Source organism: Pseudophryne corroboree, chromosome 3, assembly GCF_028390025.1.
Source record: "Pseudophryne corroboree isolate aPseCor3 chromosome 3, aPseCor3.hap2, whole genome shotgun sequence".
NCBI lineage: Eukaryota > Metazoa > Chordata > Amphibia > Anura > Myobatrachidae > Pseudophryne > Pseudophryne corroboree.
In genome coordinates this window covers 466,909,216-466,927,142 of record NC_086446.1, presented here as the reverse complement: position 1 = coordinate 466,927,142, position 17,927 = coordinate 466,909,216, and the positions used below count along the sequence as shown (strand labels likewise).

The 17,927-nt window shown below is 45.5% G+C and overlaps 1 protein-coding gene across 2 annotated transcripts in view; it reads left to right on the top strand.

Moving 5' to 3' along the window:
• ARSG (arylsulfatase G) overlaps positions 1–17,284 on the top strand; it is a 223,985-nt gene extending 206,701 nt beyond the window's left edge. The window contains exons 10-12 of one of the 2 annotated variants that reach the window (XM_063960740.1): positions 13,506–13,626; positions 16,583–16,673; positions 16,849–17,284. In XM_063960740.1, coding sequence (XP_063816810.1) covers positions 13,506–13,626; positions 16,583–16,673; positions 16,849–17,117 — 481 coding nt within the window. In that variant the 3' untranslated portion in view covers positions 17,118–17,284. The remainder of the gene's footprint in view (positions 1–13,505; positions 13,627–16,582; positions 16,674–16,848) is intronic. The other variant, XM_063960741.1, reaches the window with a different exon arrangement.
• Positions 17,285–17,927: the final 643 nt, after the last annotated feature.

The window sequence follows — 17,927 nt, the reverse complement described above, 5'->3', positions numbered from 1 at the left end:
CCTTGCACAACGGGGACAGGGTTTTTACTCCAAGCTGTTTTTGGTTCAGAAGCCAAATGGGTCTTTTCGTCTCAAAATGCTAAACAAATACATTTGGGTACCACGGTTTCACATGGAGACGTTACGCTCCATAGTTTTGGCCTTGGAACCAGGGAATTATATGGTATCCCTGGATATTCAGGATGCATACCTACATGTTCCTATAGCACTGTCCCATCAGTGTTATCTCAGGTTCGCCATCCTCCAGCAGCATTTTCAGTTCCAGGCCTTACCCTTTGGGTTAGCCACAGCCCCCAAAGTATTTACCAAGATCACGGTGGTAATGGCAGCTTATCTCTGCAAGCAGGGGATAAGAATTTTTGCCATACCTCGACGACCTTTTAATCCTGGCACAATCACAGGAATTGCTCCTGTGCCATCTCCAACAGACAATAACATGTCTGCAGAGGCACGGGTGGCTCATAAATTGTGTAAAGTCATCTCTGGTTCCGTCACAACGTGTGACCCACTTGGGGGCTGTATTGGATTCAAGTCTGCAGAAAGTATTTTTACCTCGGAACAAGATATCCAAGGTACGGTCAAGGACTCAGGAATTGTTACACAGTCAAACAGTATCAATTCACGCAGCAATGCGAGTGATGGGTTTGATGGTGTCAACATTTGACATGGTGGAGTATGCACAATTCCATTCAAGACCTCTGCAGCATCTGATTCTGGCCAGATGGAATGGAGTACATCAGACAATAAAGAAACAGACTATGGTACTTTCAGAAAAGGTAAGAAAGTCATTAGCCTGGTGGCTACAGACATCCCATCTAGACAAGGGGAGACCCTTTTGGATATCAGATTGGGAGATCCTGACAACAGATGCCAGTCTTCAGGGCTGAGGAGCAGTGTCCAGAAAATTATGGTTCCAGGGACAATGGACCACAGAAGAAAGTTGCCTGCCAATAAACCTGTTAGAACTTCGGGCCATATACATGGCACTGATTCAGGCAAAGGACACTCCTCAAGGAAAACCAGTCCAGATCCGCTCGGACAATGCAACAGCAGTAGCGTACCTCAACCATCAGGGAGGAACCCGCAGCCAAACAGCAATGAAGGAGGTAAGTCACATACTAAATTGGGCAGAACTCCATCTCCCAACCTTGTCCACAGTGTCCCTTCCGGGAGTCCTAAACTGGGAAGCGGACTTTCTCAGTCGGCACGCCATTCAGGCAAGCGAATGGGCTCTACACCCGGAGGTCTTTCAGACTCTAGTAGAAGAGTGGGGATTGCCAGAGATAGATCTCATGGCGTCCCGTCTGAACAACAAGGTGCCCGCATACGGGTCAAGAACAAAGGATCCCAAAGCGATCTTTGTGGACGCCTTGTCTGTGAAATGGGACTTTCATCTGGCGTATCTGTTTCCTCCGATCATCCTGTTACTAGAGATGAGCGCCTGAAATTTTTCGGGTTTTGGTTTTGGGTTCGGTTCCGCGGCCGTGTTTTGGGTTCGAACGCGTTTTGGCAAAACCTCACCGAATTATTTTTGTCGGATTCGGGTGTGTTTTGGATTCGGGTGTTTTTTTCCAAAAACACTAAAAAACAGCTTAAATCATAGAATTTGGGGGTCATTTTGATCCCAAAGTATTATTAACCTCAAAAACCATAATTTACACTCATTTTCAGTCTATTCTGAATACCTCACACCTCACAATATTATTTTTAGTCCTAAAATTTGCACCGAGGTCGCTGTGTGAGTAAGATAAGCGACCCTAGTGGCCGACACAAACACCGGGCCCATCTAGGAGTGGCACTGCAGTGTCACGCAGGATGTCCCTTCCAAAAAACCCTCCCCAAACAGCACATGACGCAAAGAAAAAAAGAGGCGCAATGAGGTAGCTGTGTGAGTAAGATTAGCGACCCTAGTGGCCGACACAAACACCGGGCCCATCTAGGAGTGGCACTGCAGTGTCACGCAGGATGTCCCTTCCAAAAAACCCTCCCCAAACAGCACATGACGCAAAGAAAAAAAGAGGCGCAATGAGGTAGCTGTGTGAGTAAGATTAGCGACCCTAGTGGCCGACACAAACACCGGGCCCATCTAGGAGTGGCACTGCAGTGTCACGCAGGATGGCCCTTCCAAAAAACCCTCCCCAAACAGCACATGACGCAAAGAAAAAAAGAGGCGCAATGAGGTAGCTGACTGTGTGAGTAAGATTAGCGACCCTAGTGGCCGACACAAACACCGGGCACATCTAGGAGTGGCACTGCAGTGTCACGCAGGATGTCCCTTCCAAAAAACCCTCCCCAAACAGCACATGACGCAAAGAAAAAAAGAGGCGCAATGAGGTAGCTGTGTGAGTAAGATTAGCGACCCTAGTGGCCGACACAAACACCGGGCACATCTAGGAGTGGCACTGCAGTGTCACGCAGGATGTCCCTTCCAAAAAACCCTCCCCAAACAGCACATGACGCAAAGAAAAAAAGAGGCGCAATGAGGTAGCTGTGTGAGTAAGATTAGCGACCCTAGTGGCCGACACAAACACCGGGCCCATCTAGGAGTGACACTGCAGTGTCACGCAGGATGTCCCTTCCAAAAAACCCTCCCCAATCAGCACATGATGCAAAGAAAAAGAAAAGAAAAAAGAGGTGCAAGATGGAATTATCCTTGGGCCCTCCCACCCACCCTTATGTTGTATAAACAAAACAGGACATGCACACTTTAACCAACCCATCATTTCAGTGACAGGGTCTGCCACACGACTGTGACTGATATGACGGGTTGGTTTGGACCCCCCCCAAAAAAGAAGCAATTAATCTCTCCTTGCACAAACTGGCTCTACAGAGGCAAGATGTCCACCTCATCTTCACCCTCCGATATATCACCGTGTACATCCCCCTCCTCACAGATTATCAATTCGTCCCCACTGGAATCCACCATCTCAGCTCCCTGTGTACTTTGTGGAGGCAATTGCTGCTGGTCAATGTCTCCGCGGAGGAATTGATTATAATTCATTTTAATGAACATCATCTTCTCCACATTTTCTGGATGTAACCTCGTACGCCGATTGCTGACAAGGTGAGCGGCGGCACTAAACACTCTTTCGGAGTACACACTTGTGGGAGGGCAACTTAGGTAGAATAAAGCCAGTTTGTGCAAGGGCCTCCAAATTGCCTCTTTTTCCTGCCAGTATAAGTACGGACTGTGTGACGTGCCTACTTGGATGCGGTCACTCATATAATCCTCCACCATTCTATCAATGTTGAGAGAATCATATGCAGTGACAGTAGACGACATGTCCGTAATCGTTGTCAGGTCCTTCAGTCCGGACCAGATGTCAGCATCAGCAGTCGCTCCAGACTGCCCTGCATCACCGCCAGCGGGTGGGCTCGGAATTCTGAGCCTTTTCCTCGCACCCCCAGTTGCGGGAGAATGTGAAGGAGGAGATGTTGACAGGTCGCGTTCCGCTTGACTTGACAATTTTGTCACCAGCAGGTCTTTCAACCCCAGCAGACCTGTGTCTGCCGGAAAGAGAGATCCAAGGTAGGCTTTAAATCTAGGATCGAGCACGGTGGCCAAAATGTAGTGCTCTGATTTCAACAGATTGACCACCCGTGAATCCTTGTTAAGCGAATTAAGGGCTGCATCCACAAGTCCCACATGCCTAGCGGAATCGCTCCCTTTTAGCTCCTTCTTCAATGCCTCCAGCTTCTTCTGCAAAAGCCTGATGAGGGGAATGACCTGACTCAGGCTGGCAGTGTCTGAACTGACTTCACGTGTGGCAAGTTCAAAGGGCATCAGAACCTTGCACAACGTTGAAATCATTCTCCACTGCACTTGAGACAGGTGCATTCCATCTCCTATATCGTGCTCAATTGTATAGGCTTGAATGGCCTTTTGCTGCTCCTCCAACCTCTGAAGCATATAGAGGGTTGAATTCCACCTCGTTACCACTTCTTGCTTCAGATGATGGCAGGGCAGGTTCAGTAGTTTTTGGTGGTGCTCCAGTCTTCTGTACGTGGTGCCTGTACGCCGAAAGTGTCCCGCAATTTTTCTGGCCACCGACAGCATCTCTTGCACGCCCCTGTCGTTTTTTAAAAAATTCTGCACCACCAAATTCAAGGTATGTGCAAAACATGAGACGTGCTGGAATTTGCCCATATTTAATGCACACACAATATTGCTGGCATTGTCCGATGCCACAAATCCACAGGAGAGTCCAATTGGGGTAAGCCATTCCGCGATGATCTTCCTCAGTTGCCGTAAGAGGTTTTCAGCTGTGTGCGTATTCTGGAAAGCGGTGATACAAAGCGTAGCCTGCCTAGGAAAGAGTTGGCGTTTGCGAGATGCTGCTACTGGTGCCGCCGCTGCTGTTCTTGCGGCGGGAGTCCATACATCTACCCAGTGGGCTGTCACAGTCATATAGTCCTGACCCTGCCCTGCTCCACTTGTCCACATGTCCGTGGTTAAGTGGACATTGGGTACAACTGCATTTTTTAGGACACTGGTGAGTCTTTTTCTGACGTCCGTGTACATTCTCGGTATCGCCTGCCTAGAGAAGTGGAACCTAGATGGTATTTGGTAACGGGGGCACACTGCCTCAATAAATTGTCTAGTTCCCTGTGAACTAACGGCGGATACCGGACGCACGTCTAACACCAACATAGTTGTCAAGGACTCAGTTATCCGCTTTGCAGTAGGATGACTGCTGTGATATTTCATCTTCCTCGCAAAGGACTGTTGAACAGTCAATTGCTTCCTGGAAGTAGTACAAGTGGGCTTACGACTTCCCCTCTGGGATGACCATCGACTCCCAGCGGCAACAACAGCAGCGCCAGCAGCAGTAGGCGTTACACGCAAGGATGCATCGGAGGAATCCCAGGCAGGAGAGGACTCGTCAGACTTGCCAGTGACATGGCCTGCAGGACTATTGGCATTCCTGGGGAAGGAGGAAATTGACACTGAGGGAGTTGGTGGGGTGGTTTGCGTGAGCTTGGTTACAAGAGGAAGGGATTTACTGGTCAGTGGACTGCTTCCGCTGTCACCCAAAGTTTTTGAACTTGTCACTGACTTATTATGAATGCGCTGCAGGTGACGTATAAGGGAGGATGTTCCGAGGTGGTTAACGTCCTTACCCCTACTTATTACAGCTTGACAAAGGGAACACACGGCTTGACACCTGTTGTCCGCATTTCTGGTGAAATACCTCCACACCGAAGAGCTGATTTTTTTGGTATTTTCACCTGGCATGTCAACGGCCATATTCCTCCCACGGACAACAGGTGTCTCCCCGGGTGCCTGACTTAAACAAACCACCTCACCATCAGAATCCTCCTGGTCAATTTCCTCCCCAGCGCCAGCAACACCCATATCCTCCTCATCCTGGTGTACTTCAACACTGACATCTTCAATCTGACTATCAGGAACTGGACTGCGGGTGCTCCTTCCAGCACTTGCAGGGGGCGTGCAAATGGTGGAAGGCGCATGCTCTTCACGTCCAGTGTTGGGAAGGTCAGGCATCGCAACCGACACAATTGGACTCTCCTTGTGGATTTGGGATTTCAAAGAACGCACAGTTCTTTGCGGTGCTTTTGCCAGCTTGAGTCTTTTCAGTTTTCTAGCGAGAGGCTGAGTGCTTCCATCCTCATGTGAAGCTGAACCACTAGCCATGAACATAGGCCAGGGCCTCAGCCGTTCCTTGCCACTCCGTGTGGTAAATGGCATATTGGCAAGTTTACGCTTCTCCTCCGACAATTTTATTTTAGGTTTTGGAGTCCTTTTTTTTCTGATATTTGGTGTTTTGGATTTGACATGCTCTGTACTATGACATTGGGCATCGGCCTTGGCAGACGACGTTGCTGGCATTTCATCGTCTCGGCCATGACTAGTGGCAGCAGCTTCAGCACGAGGTGGAAGTGGATCTTGATCTTTCCCTAATTTTGGAACCTCAACTTTTTTGTTCTCCATATTTTATAGGCAGAACTAAAAGGCACCTCAGGTAAACAATGGAGATGGATGGATTGGATACTAGTATACAATTATGGACGGACTGCCACGGTTAGGTGGTATAAAAAAACCACGGTTAGGTGGTATATAATACAATTATGGATGGACGGACTGCCTGCCGAGTGCCGACACAGAGGTAGCCACAGCCGTGAACTACCGCACTGTACACTGGTTGATAAAGAGATAGTAGTATACTCGTAACAACTAGTATGACGACGGTATAAAGAATGAAAAAAAAACCACGGTTAGGTGGTATATATTATAATACAATTATGGATGGACGGACTGCCTGCCGAGTGCCGACACAGAGGTAGCCACAGCCGTGAACTACCGCACTGTACACTGGTTGATAAAGAGATAGTAGTATACTCGTAACAACTAGTATGACGACGGTATAAAGAATGAAAAAAAAACCACGGTTAGGTGGTATATATTATAATACAATTATGGATGGACGGACTGCCTGCCGAGTGCCGACACAGAGGTAGCCACAGCCGTGAACTACCGCACTGTGCACTGGTTGATAAAGAGATAGTAGTATACTCGTAACAACTAGTATGACGACGGTATAAAGAATGAAAAAAAAACCACGGTTAGGTGGTATATAATACAATTATGGTTGGACGGACTGCCTGCCGAGTGCCGACACAGAGGTAGCCACAGCCGTGAACTACCGCACTGTACACTGGTTGATAAAGAGATAGTAGTATACTCGTAACAACTAGTATGACGACGGTATAAAGAATGAAAAAAAAACCACGGTTAGGTGGTATATATTATAATACAATTATGGATGGACGGACTGCCTGCCGAGTGCCGACACAGAGGTAGCCACAGCCGTGAACTACCGCACTGTACTGTGTCTGCTGCTAATATAGACTGGTTGATAAAGAGATAGTATACAATACTACTAATATACTGGTGGTCAGGCACTGGTCACCACTAGTCACACTGGCAGTGGCACTCCTGCAGCAAAAGTGTGCACTGTTTAATTTTAATATAATATTATTTATCATGTACTCCTGGCTCCTGCTATAACAACCTGCAGTGCTCCCCAGTCTCCCCCACAATTATAAGCTTTATATACAATACATTGATGTGCAGCACACTGGGCTGAGCAGTGCACACAGACTGAGTCACTGTGTGACTGTGTATCGTTTTTTTCAGGCAGAGAACGGATATATTAAATAAAACAAACAACTGCACTGTCTCTGGTGGTCACTGGTCACTGTGGTCGTCAGTCACTAAACTCTGTCTGCACTCTCTTCTAATCTACAGTATCACAGCAATCTCTCTCTCTCTCTCTCTCTTCTAAATCTAATCTAAATGGAGAGGACGCCAGCCACGTCCTCTCCCTATCAATCTCAATGCACGTGTGAAAATGGCGGCGACGCGCGGCTCCTTATATAGAATCCGAGTCTCGCGAGAATCCGACAGCGTCATGATGACGTTCGGGCGCGCTCGGGTTAACCGAGCAAGGCGGGAAGATCCGAGTCGCTCGGACCCGTGAAAAAAAAAGTGAAGTTCGTGCGGGTTCGGATTCAAAGAAACCGAACCCGCTCATCTCTACCTGTTACCCAGGGTGGTGAGGAAAATAAAGCATGCATAGGGTGCTGTGATTCTAATAGCTCCGGCTTGGACCAGAAGGTATTGGTACACAGATCTGCAGAGAATGTCGATGGATGCTCCACTTTTGCTCCCTCAACGTCCAGATCTACTAATGCAGGGTCCTTGTTATCACAGACATCTGGATCGACTGTCTTTGAGGGCGTTGCTCTTGAAACCTCTATCCTGAAGTCAAGCGGATTCTCACAACAGGTAATTAATACAATGAACAGAGCAAGGAAACCCTCCTCAGCTCGTATTTATCACCGAATATGGCAGGCCTATATTCATTAGTGCAGTGAAAAAAGTATGGACCCAAAATCTTTCAGAGTTTCCAGGGTCTTAGCTTTCCTTCAGGTAGGAATGGATAAAGGTGGCTTCCTTGAGAGTGCAAGTATCAGCATTGAGGTTCCAAAAGAAAGTTGCCAATTTACAGGATGTGCGTACTTTTTTCCAGGGAATGCTGCGCATTCAACCTCCTTTTGTTCCTCCTTTGGGACTTAAGTCTAGTCCTGAAAGCTCTTTAAGTTGCTCCATTTAAACCACTTAATAAAGTGGATCTTAAATGGTTGACAGCTAAAGTTCTCTTTCTACTGACTATGGCATCAGTTAGAATAGTGTCAGATTTAGGAGCGCTGTCATGTCGTTCCCCTTTTCTTATTTTTTATCCAGATAAAGCAGTTTTTAGAACTAGGTCTGGGTATCTTCTTAAGGTGGTGTCTAAATTCCACCTTAATGAAGAAATTGTAGTCCCGGCTTTTCAGGTATCGGGACTTTCTGCGGGAGATGCGTCGCTGGACGTGGTCCGGGCATTAAGGATCTACGTGGATTGTACCAGTGCCATCAGAAAGACAGATTCTCTCTTTATTCTCTACGGGTTTCACAAGAGAGGATGGCCTGCTACTAAACAGACGCTGGTAAGATGGCTTTGAATTACTATTTCAGAAGCATACTCTCAAGCTGATCTCCCTGTTCTGGCTAATGTCTCTGCTCACTCTACTCGTAAGGTAGGTCCTTCATGGACAGCACAACATGGTGCTTCAGCAGAACAGATATGTAAGGCAGCCACATGGTCTTCCACATTTATTAGACATTATGCCTTGGATACTTTTGCCTCTCATGACGCTGAATTTGGGCGTAAGGTTTTCCTGTCAAATCAGGAATGTCCCCACCACTAAATTGCTTTGGGAAATCCCATTGTTATCCTGTGGACCCTGCCGGAGAAATGTACGTTATGGTAAGAACTTACCGTTGATAACGGTATTTCTCCTAAGTCTACAGGTTCCACAGGGATCCCAGCCTGACGCACCTGATTTGAGGATCCTTGTACTCACTAACCTCTTCCTTCTTGTATGGAAGGGTGTGCATGTGTGTTCTTCTCGCCTGATTAGGGCTCTAAATGATGCTCCTACCTAGTCAGTGGACGGGGATATATGGATGGGCCCGTTGCATCCTGGGAGGCTTGAAAGCTTTTGATCGTTTGGTGCCAATCTGCTGTCGCTCCATCATATCCCATTGTTATCCTGTGGACTTAGGAGAAATACCGTTATCAACGGTAAGTTCTTACCATAACGTATGTATCTCCATGTGTGTAAGAACCTCTCACTCCTTCCTGTAAATATATTTAGCAATGAGCTATGTGAGGGAAGGAGAGATATTTGGGGGAGAGCTGTGTAAGAGGGAGAGAGCTGTGTTGGGCTGATCTGAGTGAGTGGGGAAGAAGCAGAGCTGTGGGAGGGGGGCAAAGCTGTGTGTGGGGATCTAAGTGAAGGGGGAGAGCTGTGTGTGGGGATCTGAGTGAGGGGAGGGAGAGCTGTGAGGAGGGGAGAGCTGTGTGTTTACCTTTAGTTGGCTGGCTGTGGCTGGGGGAGGTTCCTCCATGGTGGCAGGTTCCTTCTGAAAGTGCATTTATGTCCCATGGGCAGACAAGAGTGCAGGAGACAGAGCAGGCCAGGGAGAAGATGAAGAGAGATAGGAACAGCCAGGCCAGACGCACCGCTATCTTATCATGTATGAAAGTGGATGTCTGCAGCCTGCCAATTCGGTGGCAGTTGTTTAGCATGGTGGGTGCTCTGAGGCAGGCACTTGGCCGCACTACGCTCACTGGGGCCCTCCTCTACTTTCCTACATGCAGTGCGGACAGACAGCCTGACACAGGGCTTAGTGAAGGCCACTGAGGGGACGTTGGGACCGGCCAAGTGGAGACTGGTCCAGCGTCCCAATCCGCCCCTGCATGTATACAACTAATCCTTAATCCATAGCTGTTCAACTGGAAAACAGGACTGCAGATGATCCATCCAGGGTTATATTGTTGTACCGTCTGCCCTGATACTATATTTGGGATTAGCTTAGTATTGCTTCATAACTCTTGTTCCTGCAGTGTTCTGTTTGTTTGTACTAGCTAGTTTGTATTAGCAGCTTGTATCATGTTTGTTTTCTATCCAGTGGTGTGTTGTGAAATAGTTTGTTGTTTTATTTATTGTTCTTGTAAGTATAAAAACACACACTTTCTCTGACTCAAAGGATAGGATGTTAGTAAATAAGTGGTGACTGTATCAGCGCTTAGAGAGTGGAGAAGTGGACAAGTTGCTTATTGCTACTAATCAGCTTCTACCTTTCATTTTAGAAGCTTTACTTGATAAATGCTAGAAGTTTATTAGCTGCTAAGGGCAAACTCTCCATGACTCTACTCTTTAGAAGGTTTAGTACATTCCCCTCTGAGTCCTGTATCTGTGGCATGTCTCCATGCTGAGAGACAATTAAGTATTGTTCAGGGCAAAGTTTGTTGTTCTCTATCACGCGCCTAAAGACTCTCTGTGTTCCTGCAAGAACAAAGTCTAACACACATGCACATGTTGCCAGCATTGTGTTTTTTTAAAGGTATTATACAGGCCTGTTCTCACATGTCTAGTGTTCCAATCACCTGTTCAGCCAACCATTGCAGTACTGTACAATCCATAGTGTGTCCCTGTGATCTGCCTGTGGTCTCAATTTGGGACAACCATTGCTCCAGCCCTGGAGCCACCATTAAGAACTGGAACCAGAGCAGAGATAATTGTGTTTTCTGTTTTAAAGTGTGCTCAGGAAAGTGTTGGGAGTAAATCTGTTGCAGAATCTTATTTCAATTGTAGCAGAGTTCCAGAGCATGAAGCTAGTGAGGCCCACACACCATGTTATCTGTGCTAGGTGGACTTTGAGCTATACTATATGTGCTATGCAATTGTACTTTAGTGGTATGCGTTTTGAACTACAACCGAATTTGACTGCAGTACAATATATAATGTATGCAATGTAGTTCAGAAATACCTGCCTGCACATACTATTTTGCCTTGCGATATGGACTAGATGGGAGCAAAGATCGCATCGCAAGGGACAATACACACAATGCAATTTTAACTAGACACAATGCTATTTGAACTAAAAAGACCAAATAGCATACGAGAACCGCATCGTGTGTGGGCACCGTTAGAGCTTAGCTTCTGAAGCTGCTCCTTCTTGCTAGCTTATGTACTGAAAAATTAAGGCCCTCATTCCGAGTTGATCGGTCGCAAGGCGAATTTAGCAGAGTTACACACGCTAAGCCGCCGCCTACTGGGAGTGAATCTTAGCTTCTTAAAATTGCGACCGATGTATTCGCAATATTGCGATTACTAACTACTTAGCAGTTTCTGAGTAGCTCCAGACTTACTCTGCCTGTGCGATCAGTTCAGTGCTTGTCGTTCCTGGTTGACGTCACAAACACACCCAGCGTTCGCCCAGGCACTCCCACCGTTTCTCCGGCCACTCCTGCGTTTTTTCCGGAAACGGTAGCGTTTTCAGCCACACGCCCCTGAAACGCCATGTTTCCGCCCAGTAACACCCATTTCCTGTCAATCACATTACGATCGCCGGAGCGAAGAAAAAGCCGTGAGTAAAAATACTTTCTTCATAGTAAAGTTACTTGGCGCAGTCGCAGTGCGAACTTTGCGCATGCGTACTAAGCGGATTTTCAATGCGATGCGATGAAAAAGAACGAGCGAACAACTCGGAATGAGGGCCTAAATCTAAAATTGGACTAATTTTATGTCCAGTTAACATTGGCTGCACAATTAACTGGGCTGCAGTTATAATACCGGCTGTTGGGATTCCGGCGTTCCAGCCAGTGAAATACCGCTGGATGGAATCACAATCGTCGCTGGGTATTCCCACTCGGTTGGTGGGTTCACGCCACCAACCGAGTGGGAATATTACCTGTGTCAAGCGAAGCGAGCCACCGGGCCCAAAGCGTGGGAAGCACACTGTCTGCCGGGATTCCACAAGATGGTTGCAGATGTCGGTATATTGACAGCTGGCATCCCGTCTTACGGTAAAACATACCGATTACACTTAACTAGCCAGCCCCGTTCAGCCACATAACAACCATTATCTAGTCTCTTCACTTGCTGCTTGTAAGATGGTGTATCTGTTTCAAGACTGGTGTACTGACTTTCAAAGCTCTACATAACGATGGCCTAAAGTACCTGATGCAATTTCTGATTCCTTGCTGCCCAAGAGGGCTTACTGTTCTATGTAAACGATGGACTAAATAGCATTACCTAGAATCTCCCTTAATTTATTTGGGGGTCGAGCTTTCATCTTTGTGCCTCTGACGCTATGGAATTCACTTCCTTGCATAGTTCAAGATTACTCCACTCTAGAATCCTTCAAAAACAGGCTGTCTCTTATGTTCCTAAACGAAAAAATAAAAATACAACTAAAATGTTTAGTTCTCTTTTCTGTTAAACTTATTTTGTAGCCTGTGTTTTTTTTGGGTCTGGGACTCAGGGTCGACAACAAAAAGGTCGACACACCTTAGGTCGACGTCAATTGGTCGACACACCGTAGGTCGACGTGGGCAAAAGGTCGACATGGACAAAAGGTCGACCGGAACAAGGTCGACATGGAAAAATTTCGACATGAGTTTTTTATGTTTTTTTGGTGTCGCTTTCTTCGTAGAGTGACCGGGAACCCCAGTTAGTGCACCGCGTCCCCTCGCATGGTGCCTTCGCTCCGTTTCGCTCGGCACAGATTACCGTTCCAATCGTAGTCCACGTGGATCGTTAAGTATGAAAAGGTTCGAAAAAACAAACAAACATAAAAAACTCATGTCGACCTTTTGCCCATGTCGACATTTTTGACCGTGTCGACCAATTGGTGTCGACCTAAGGTGTGTCGACCTTTTTGTTGTCGACCTGGAGTCCGGATACCGATTTTTTTTAAAGCAAATTTAAAGCACTTTGAATGCCATTGTGAGAAAATTGCTAGATAAGTAACATTATTATCATCAATAAATACACTACATTTACTTAAAATATGCACTAAGGACCTATTAATCTAGTTACTTCATAACTGCAGTTTCTGCATAATTTCATGTAACCTCACTATGTTATAACATTCTAATGCAGGCAATTTCACAGAAAGCTAAATAGGCTATCGCAACCACTATCCCAGCGAGCTACATTTAGTACATAGCAGTTGTACTTTATAAATAGAATTAAATTATAATTGAAAATGATAAAGCTTGTCACACTACAGACTGATAATAATCGCTGCACTGTGATTAATAAATAGGCACCTAAACCTAAAGTAATACACTTCGTAGACACTGGAGCTGAAAGCAAGTAGCTGAAATTGCAGGAGTGTGAATACTGAGGATCCGCTATCCCAAAGCTGTACAGGAGGCAGGACTGGACATAATGGCTTTGGTTTAGCCAGCTCTGTAAGAGGCCTTGGTGTGATGTGCTGTCAGGATATTCCCAATAATAATTTCTTATGATATGTGTGTTTTTACCTTTATTGTTCGCTGGTGATTGTGTTTGTGATAAATAGAGGTTCCAGCACTTGATCCATTTTCCTCTTTCTGATATCTGTATATCTCTTCCTCCCATAGCATGCTGGACATTTTCCCCACCTTAGTGACTCTGGCAAATGGCACTCTACCAGCAGACCGCCGTTTAGATGGCAAAGACATCTCTAAGATCTTGTGCGGTGGTTTACAGGAAGAACAAAGGGTGAGTAAGAGGAACTTTATAAGAACTTGGCCTTTTTCTGACAGAGGACATTACAATGAGATGGGATTTATTGTACTTTCTGGGGGTGTACATGGATCTGGTTTGATCTCTGGAGTAGAATTGTTGGCTGACAATGTAGCACGATTACTCGCAGATGTCTTGTCAGGAAAGACAAGTTTTCCTGGAAGGAGCAGAGTGACCTGCCTATATACTGACTAGCTGTATGTATTAGCGGTTCTTTAACAGTTTATGGAAAATACTTCAAAGAAAGGACTCTGCTATGTATGTTTATTCTGCCACCATCAGATACTTTGTTTTCTAGATTATAAATTAGTGAAAGGTGTCTGGCCTCAGGTCTAACAGCCAGTAAAGACATATATGTGAATATCCTGTCTTTTCCATGTATTAACACCTGCAATACTGGAAACCTTGCTGTTGTATGCAGTGTGTGTTGTGTCGCCAGCTGTTTTAGGGTTGGAGAAAGGTCAGGAGTATCGAACGCCCAACAAAATGAGCTCATGTTCTGTACAGAAATGGAATGCAGATCGTTCTATTGCCAGAGTTTGCATCACATCCTTGATATCCTTTGGATGCTTTCTTTGACACCTGCTGATGAACCCCAGCCCTTTAGCTGAATCCTGACACAGTTGGGGGGTAAGTAGGCTACCCCCCCCCCCCCCCCCCGATGACCCACCCACCCTAACCCTCCTTTGTTGGCGGCTAGGGGTAAATTTAGGGGGGTGGCAGCTAGGGTTAAATTTTGGGGGGTGGCGGCTACAGGTAACCCCCCCCCCCCTTCCCTAGTGCTTTACCCTAACTCCTCTCTAATGCGTAACCCTAACCCTACCACCCCGGGCCCTAACCCTAATATTGGCTGCCGGTGTTCCGTCACCAGTCTCCTGAGCGGTGTGGGGATTCTGACGTCAGTCACATGACCACCAGGATGCCAAACGCATCCCAGAGAAACTGATCAGTCACTTACCCTTCATCTTGTAATGGATGCAAAGAAGACACTAAGAACTCAGACAGTGTTCTGTCAAACTGTATATGCAGTGCGTTTATAATCTTGTGATATGCATTGCTGTCACAGAGAACATAACATGCTCAGTAACTGAGTGCAATTTATACTTGGGGTCTCAGGCTGTAAAACCCCTGAGAACTTGCTCATTATCTGTGTGAACCTGTTCCTCTACAGTCTGTGATCATTACAGGGGAGAGTGAAGGCTTACAATTCCACCAGCAGGGCTAAGGCAGTTTAATTCTAAAAATGTATTTTCATTCTAACAGCAGAACAGAAATCTGACTGGTGGCAAAGAGAAGTGCACATTAAGTTGTATACGGTAGATTATTTTATTATCAAGACCAAATATGGAAATAAAAAGGTGTGTCATTTGTGACTTGAATTAATGACCCATGGTGAGGTATTGTATTACCTGCAGATTGGACCGAATTTCTGATACGAGAGTTGGGCAATAAGTTTGCTGATGCACAAAAAGTATTGTATTTACAAACAAAGTGAACATTAACGGTGGATGACCAAGCTTCTGAATGTGTTCATAGGCTAGAAAAACCACTTCTTACTGGACGTATGGGCAGGTGCATTGGAGATGTGCACCATGAATATCTTGGACAGTGCCTGGAAATGGCTTCCAGCACTTGTGGCAGGCATTGGTTGGCGTTCAAATCCCCAGTGGTGGTGTGCTGCTGATTGAGTGGTACGGTAGCTACATGACCAGTCTTGACCACAAAAACAGCCACCATGTGCTTGGCCATGCTGCACTCCCATTGTAACTTCTGTGTCGGCGCACCTCCAACTGGGGTCCACTGGGACGACTATTGTTTGGTCTCGGGTTGAAAATAGATCCAGGATTCATCACCACTGATGAGCCACCGCCATCAAACGTGGCCAGCATGTTGCAGCACCAAGTCACCTGAGCCACCTCCTGCTTTTGAGTCAGCTGATGGGGCACCAAGCGTGCAGAAACCTATTTCCTTCCCTAACTGGGCCACGGTCACCCTGACATCCATCTCAACTGTGTCCTGCATGGCAGCAACGTTGTTCTTGCTGTTTGCAAACAGAGGTTGGCCGCATCACTCCTAGTCTTCCAGGGTCCGTCTCCTGCATCAAAATTCTGTAAAACACTCAAACACAGAGGCTTGGGATGGTGCTTCCTCCTCAAAAGCAGCTTGCATTCGTTCAAAACTCTCCTGCTGTTGCAGACCACTCTTGTAGTTGTAAAAGATCATGGCTCTCCCATGGCCTCTGTTGAGCTCCATAACAAGTTTGTGAAGGAAGTGAACATGCTGACTTCTTCGGTGTGCAGTGCTGCTTATATAGGGTTCTGTGCCATGACATTTCACAAGAACTTTAATCAGAGATTAAAGTTCACAACCACTCAGATTGTGTCTTATCTATCTACCTATACATTGCACACCCCTCACACACTATAGGGTCCCTAGCCAATTTACTACTTGATTATGGGTCTAAAACCATGGTGACCATTTGCTGGACTGAAGTTTCTAATCTCAGGATTCGACCAGAGGGGTATATCCTGCTTCTTTTTACTCCTTAGTAAATACTGGGCTTACTTTAGTTAACAACATGATAAAAATTTAATTTTCTCGAATACACAGTGTTTGTTGTTTTGCAGATTTTTCCAAGAAAAAATAAGAGGATGGCTATAATATCTGTTTGCTTCGGGGGGGCGGGGGGGACAATCGGAAAAGCTAAAGAAAATTACAAAAAGTTTTTACCTATTTAATGAAAATTTAATTGAAGATCTTGTAAAAGTATAGTCATTCCATCAAATACATTTATAAGCACATTTTCAGTTAGGTGGTTATAAGTTATGAGCATCTTTATTATATATATATATATATATATATATATATATATATATGTATATATATATATATATATATACATATACATTAACTCCTACATCTTCCTTTACAGACCCTGTATCACCCTAATAGTGGAGCAGGCGGGATGATTGGGAATATAGAAGCGCTTCGGGTGGGTCACTACAAGGCGTTTTTTACCATAGGTATAGTATTGCTCCACTGTTTTTGTAATAATGTCAGGACTTATTGGTTGGTTTATATCCCTAAAGAGTTACACATGTTGTAGTTAAATAATGCCATTACGTGAAACAGATGTAATAACATCACACATATCAGGCTGATTACTAGCCTTCAAACTTCTGCTTTGTATTGTCGTAGGTGGAGCGTTGGCCTGTGATGGGAGTACTGGACCTGAGCAACACCACTCTCCCCCACTAGTGTTTAATCTTCACCAGGACCCTGGGGAAGAGTCCCCACTGAAGAAGGCCAGTGTAGAGTATCAGCAAGTGCTGCCATGGATCACGAAGGCCATGACTGATCTTTCTGATGATATCCGCACAGACAATGTGTCCACAGCTGACTATACTCAGAGTGAGTCTGCCACCATCTGCTGTAACCCACACCACGCTGTCTGCTCCTGCATGTAAGAAGACTATGTCCACATAGGCCTCCATGTGCCTGAACCCTTTTTTCTTTTTATCTAATTCTTGAAAATTGTGGGTGAAGATACAAATGTCAAGATGATATCGTCTGCATCCAACAAATGTGTTTTTTCCTCAGTTACAAAACATTAAAGAAAATGTATTTATTGCTATCAATATACTGAAAGGTGTTAACTTGTGTAATTGGACTTTGGATTTGATTGAGATCAGTGCTGTAAATATATCAGTAATACGTTACTAACACTTCAGCTCACCATAGACTTCCCCTATAGTAGATATTGTCACACCTTTCTCAAATACCATTATTTTCATTTAGGTAAGGATAACTAGACATTCCCCTGTTCTAGCTCCCTCATTGTGCAGGGCTTAGCTAGCCTTTGTTACAGTAACTCTGGTTCAGCCCTTGCATGGTTGATTGCAGAAAAGCCTCTATGCTTTTCTAGAGGATGCAAGTGTAGCCATGTACACAGCCTTTCCAGTAGTATTAAACTGTGTAGCTATTACCCTACTGTTATTAGGACTCCTATCAGAATATGTAGCAACAGAAGGAGGGATGAGCAATTTCACAATGCAAAGAAAGTGGATCATCCATAGTTCCCGCTAGCAGGGATTTCACAGTAACTTGCAGCACTTGCTAGTCTTTCTTGTCTTGTATATGTAAGTGGCTGTTCCACTGCACAGATAAAGTACTTGTATCATGGTTTGGCCTGTCCTTTTAATTGTAAGCTCTGCAGAGAATCCCCTCTCCTTATTCTTTATTGTACAATTATATGCTATATATTATTATTCTAAATT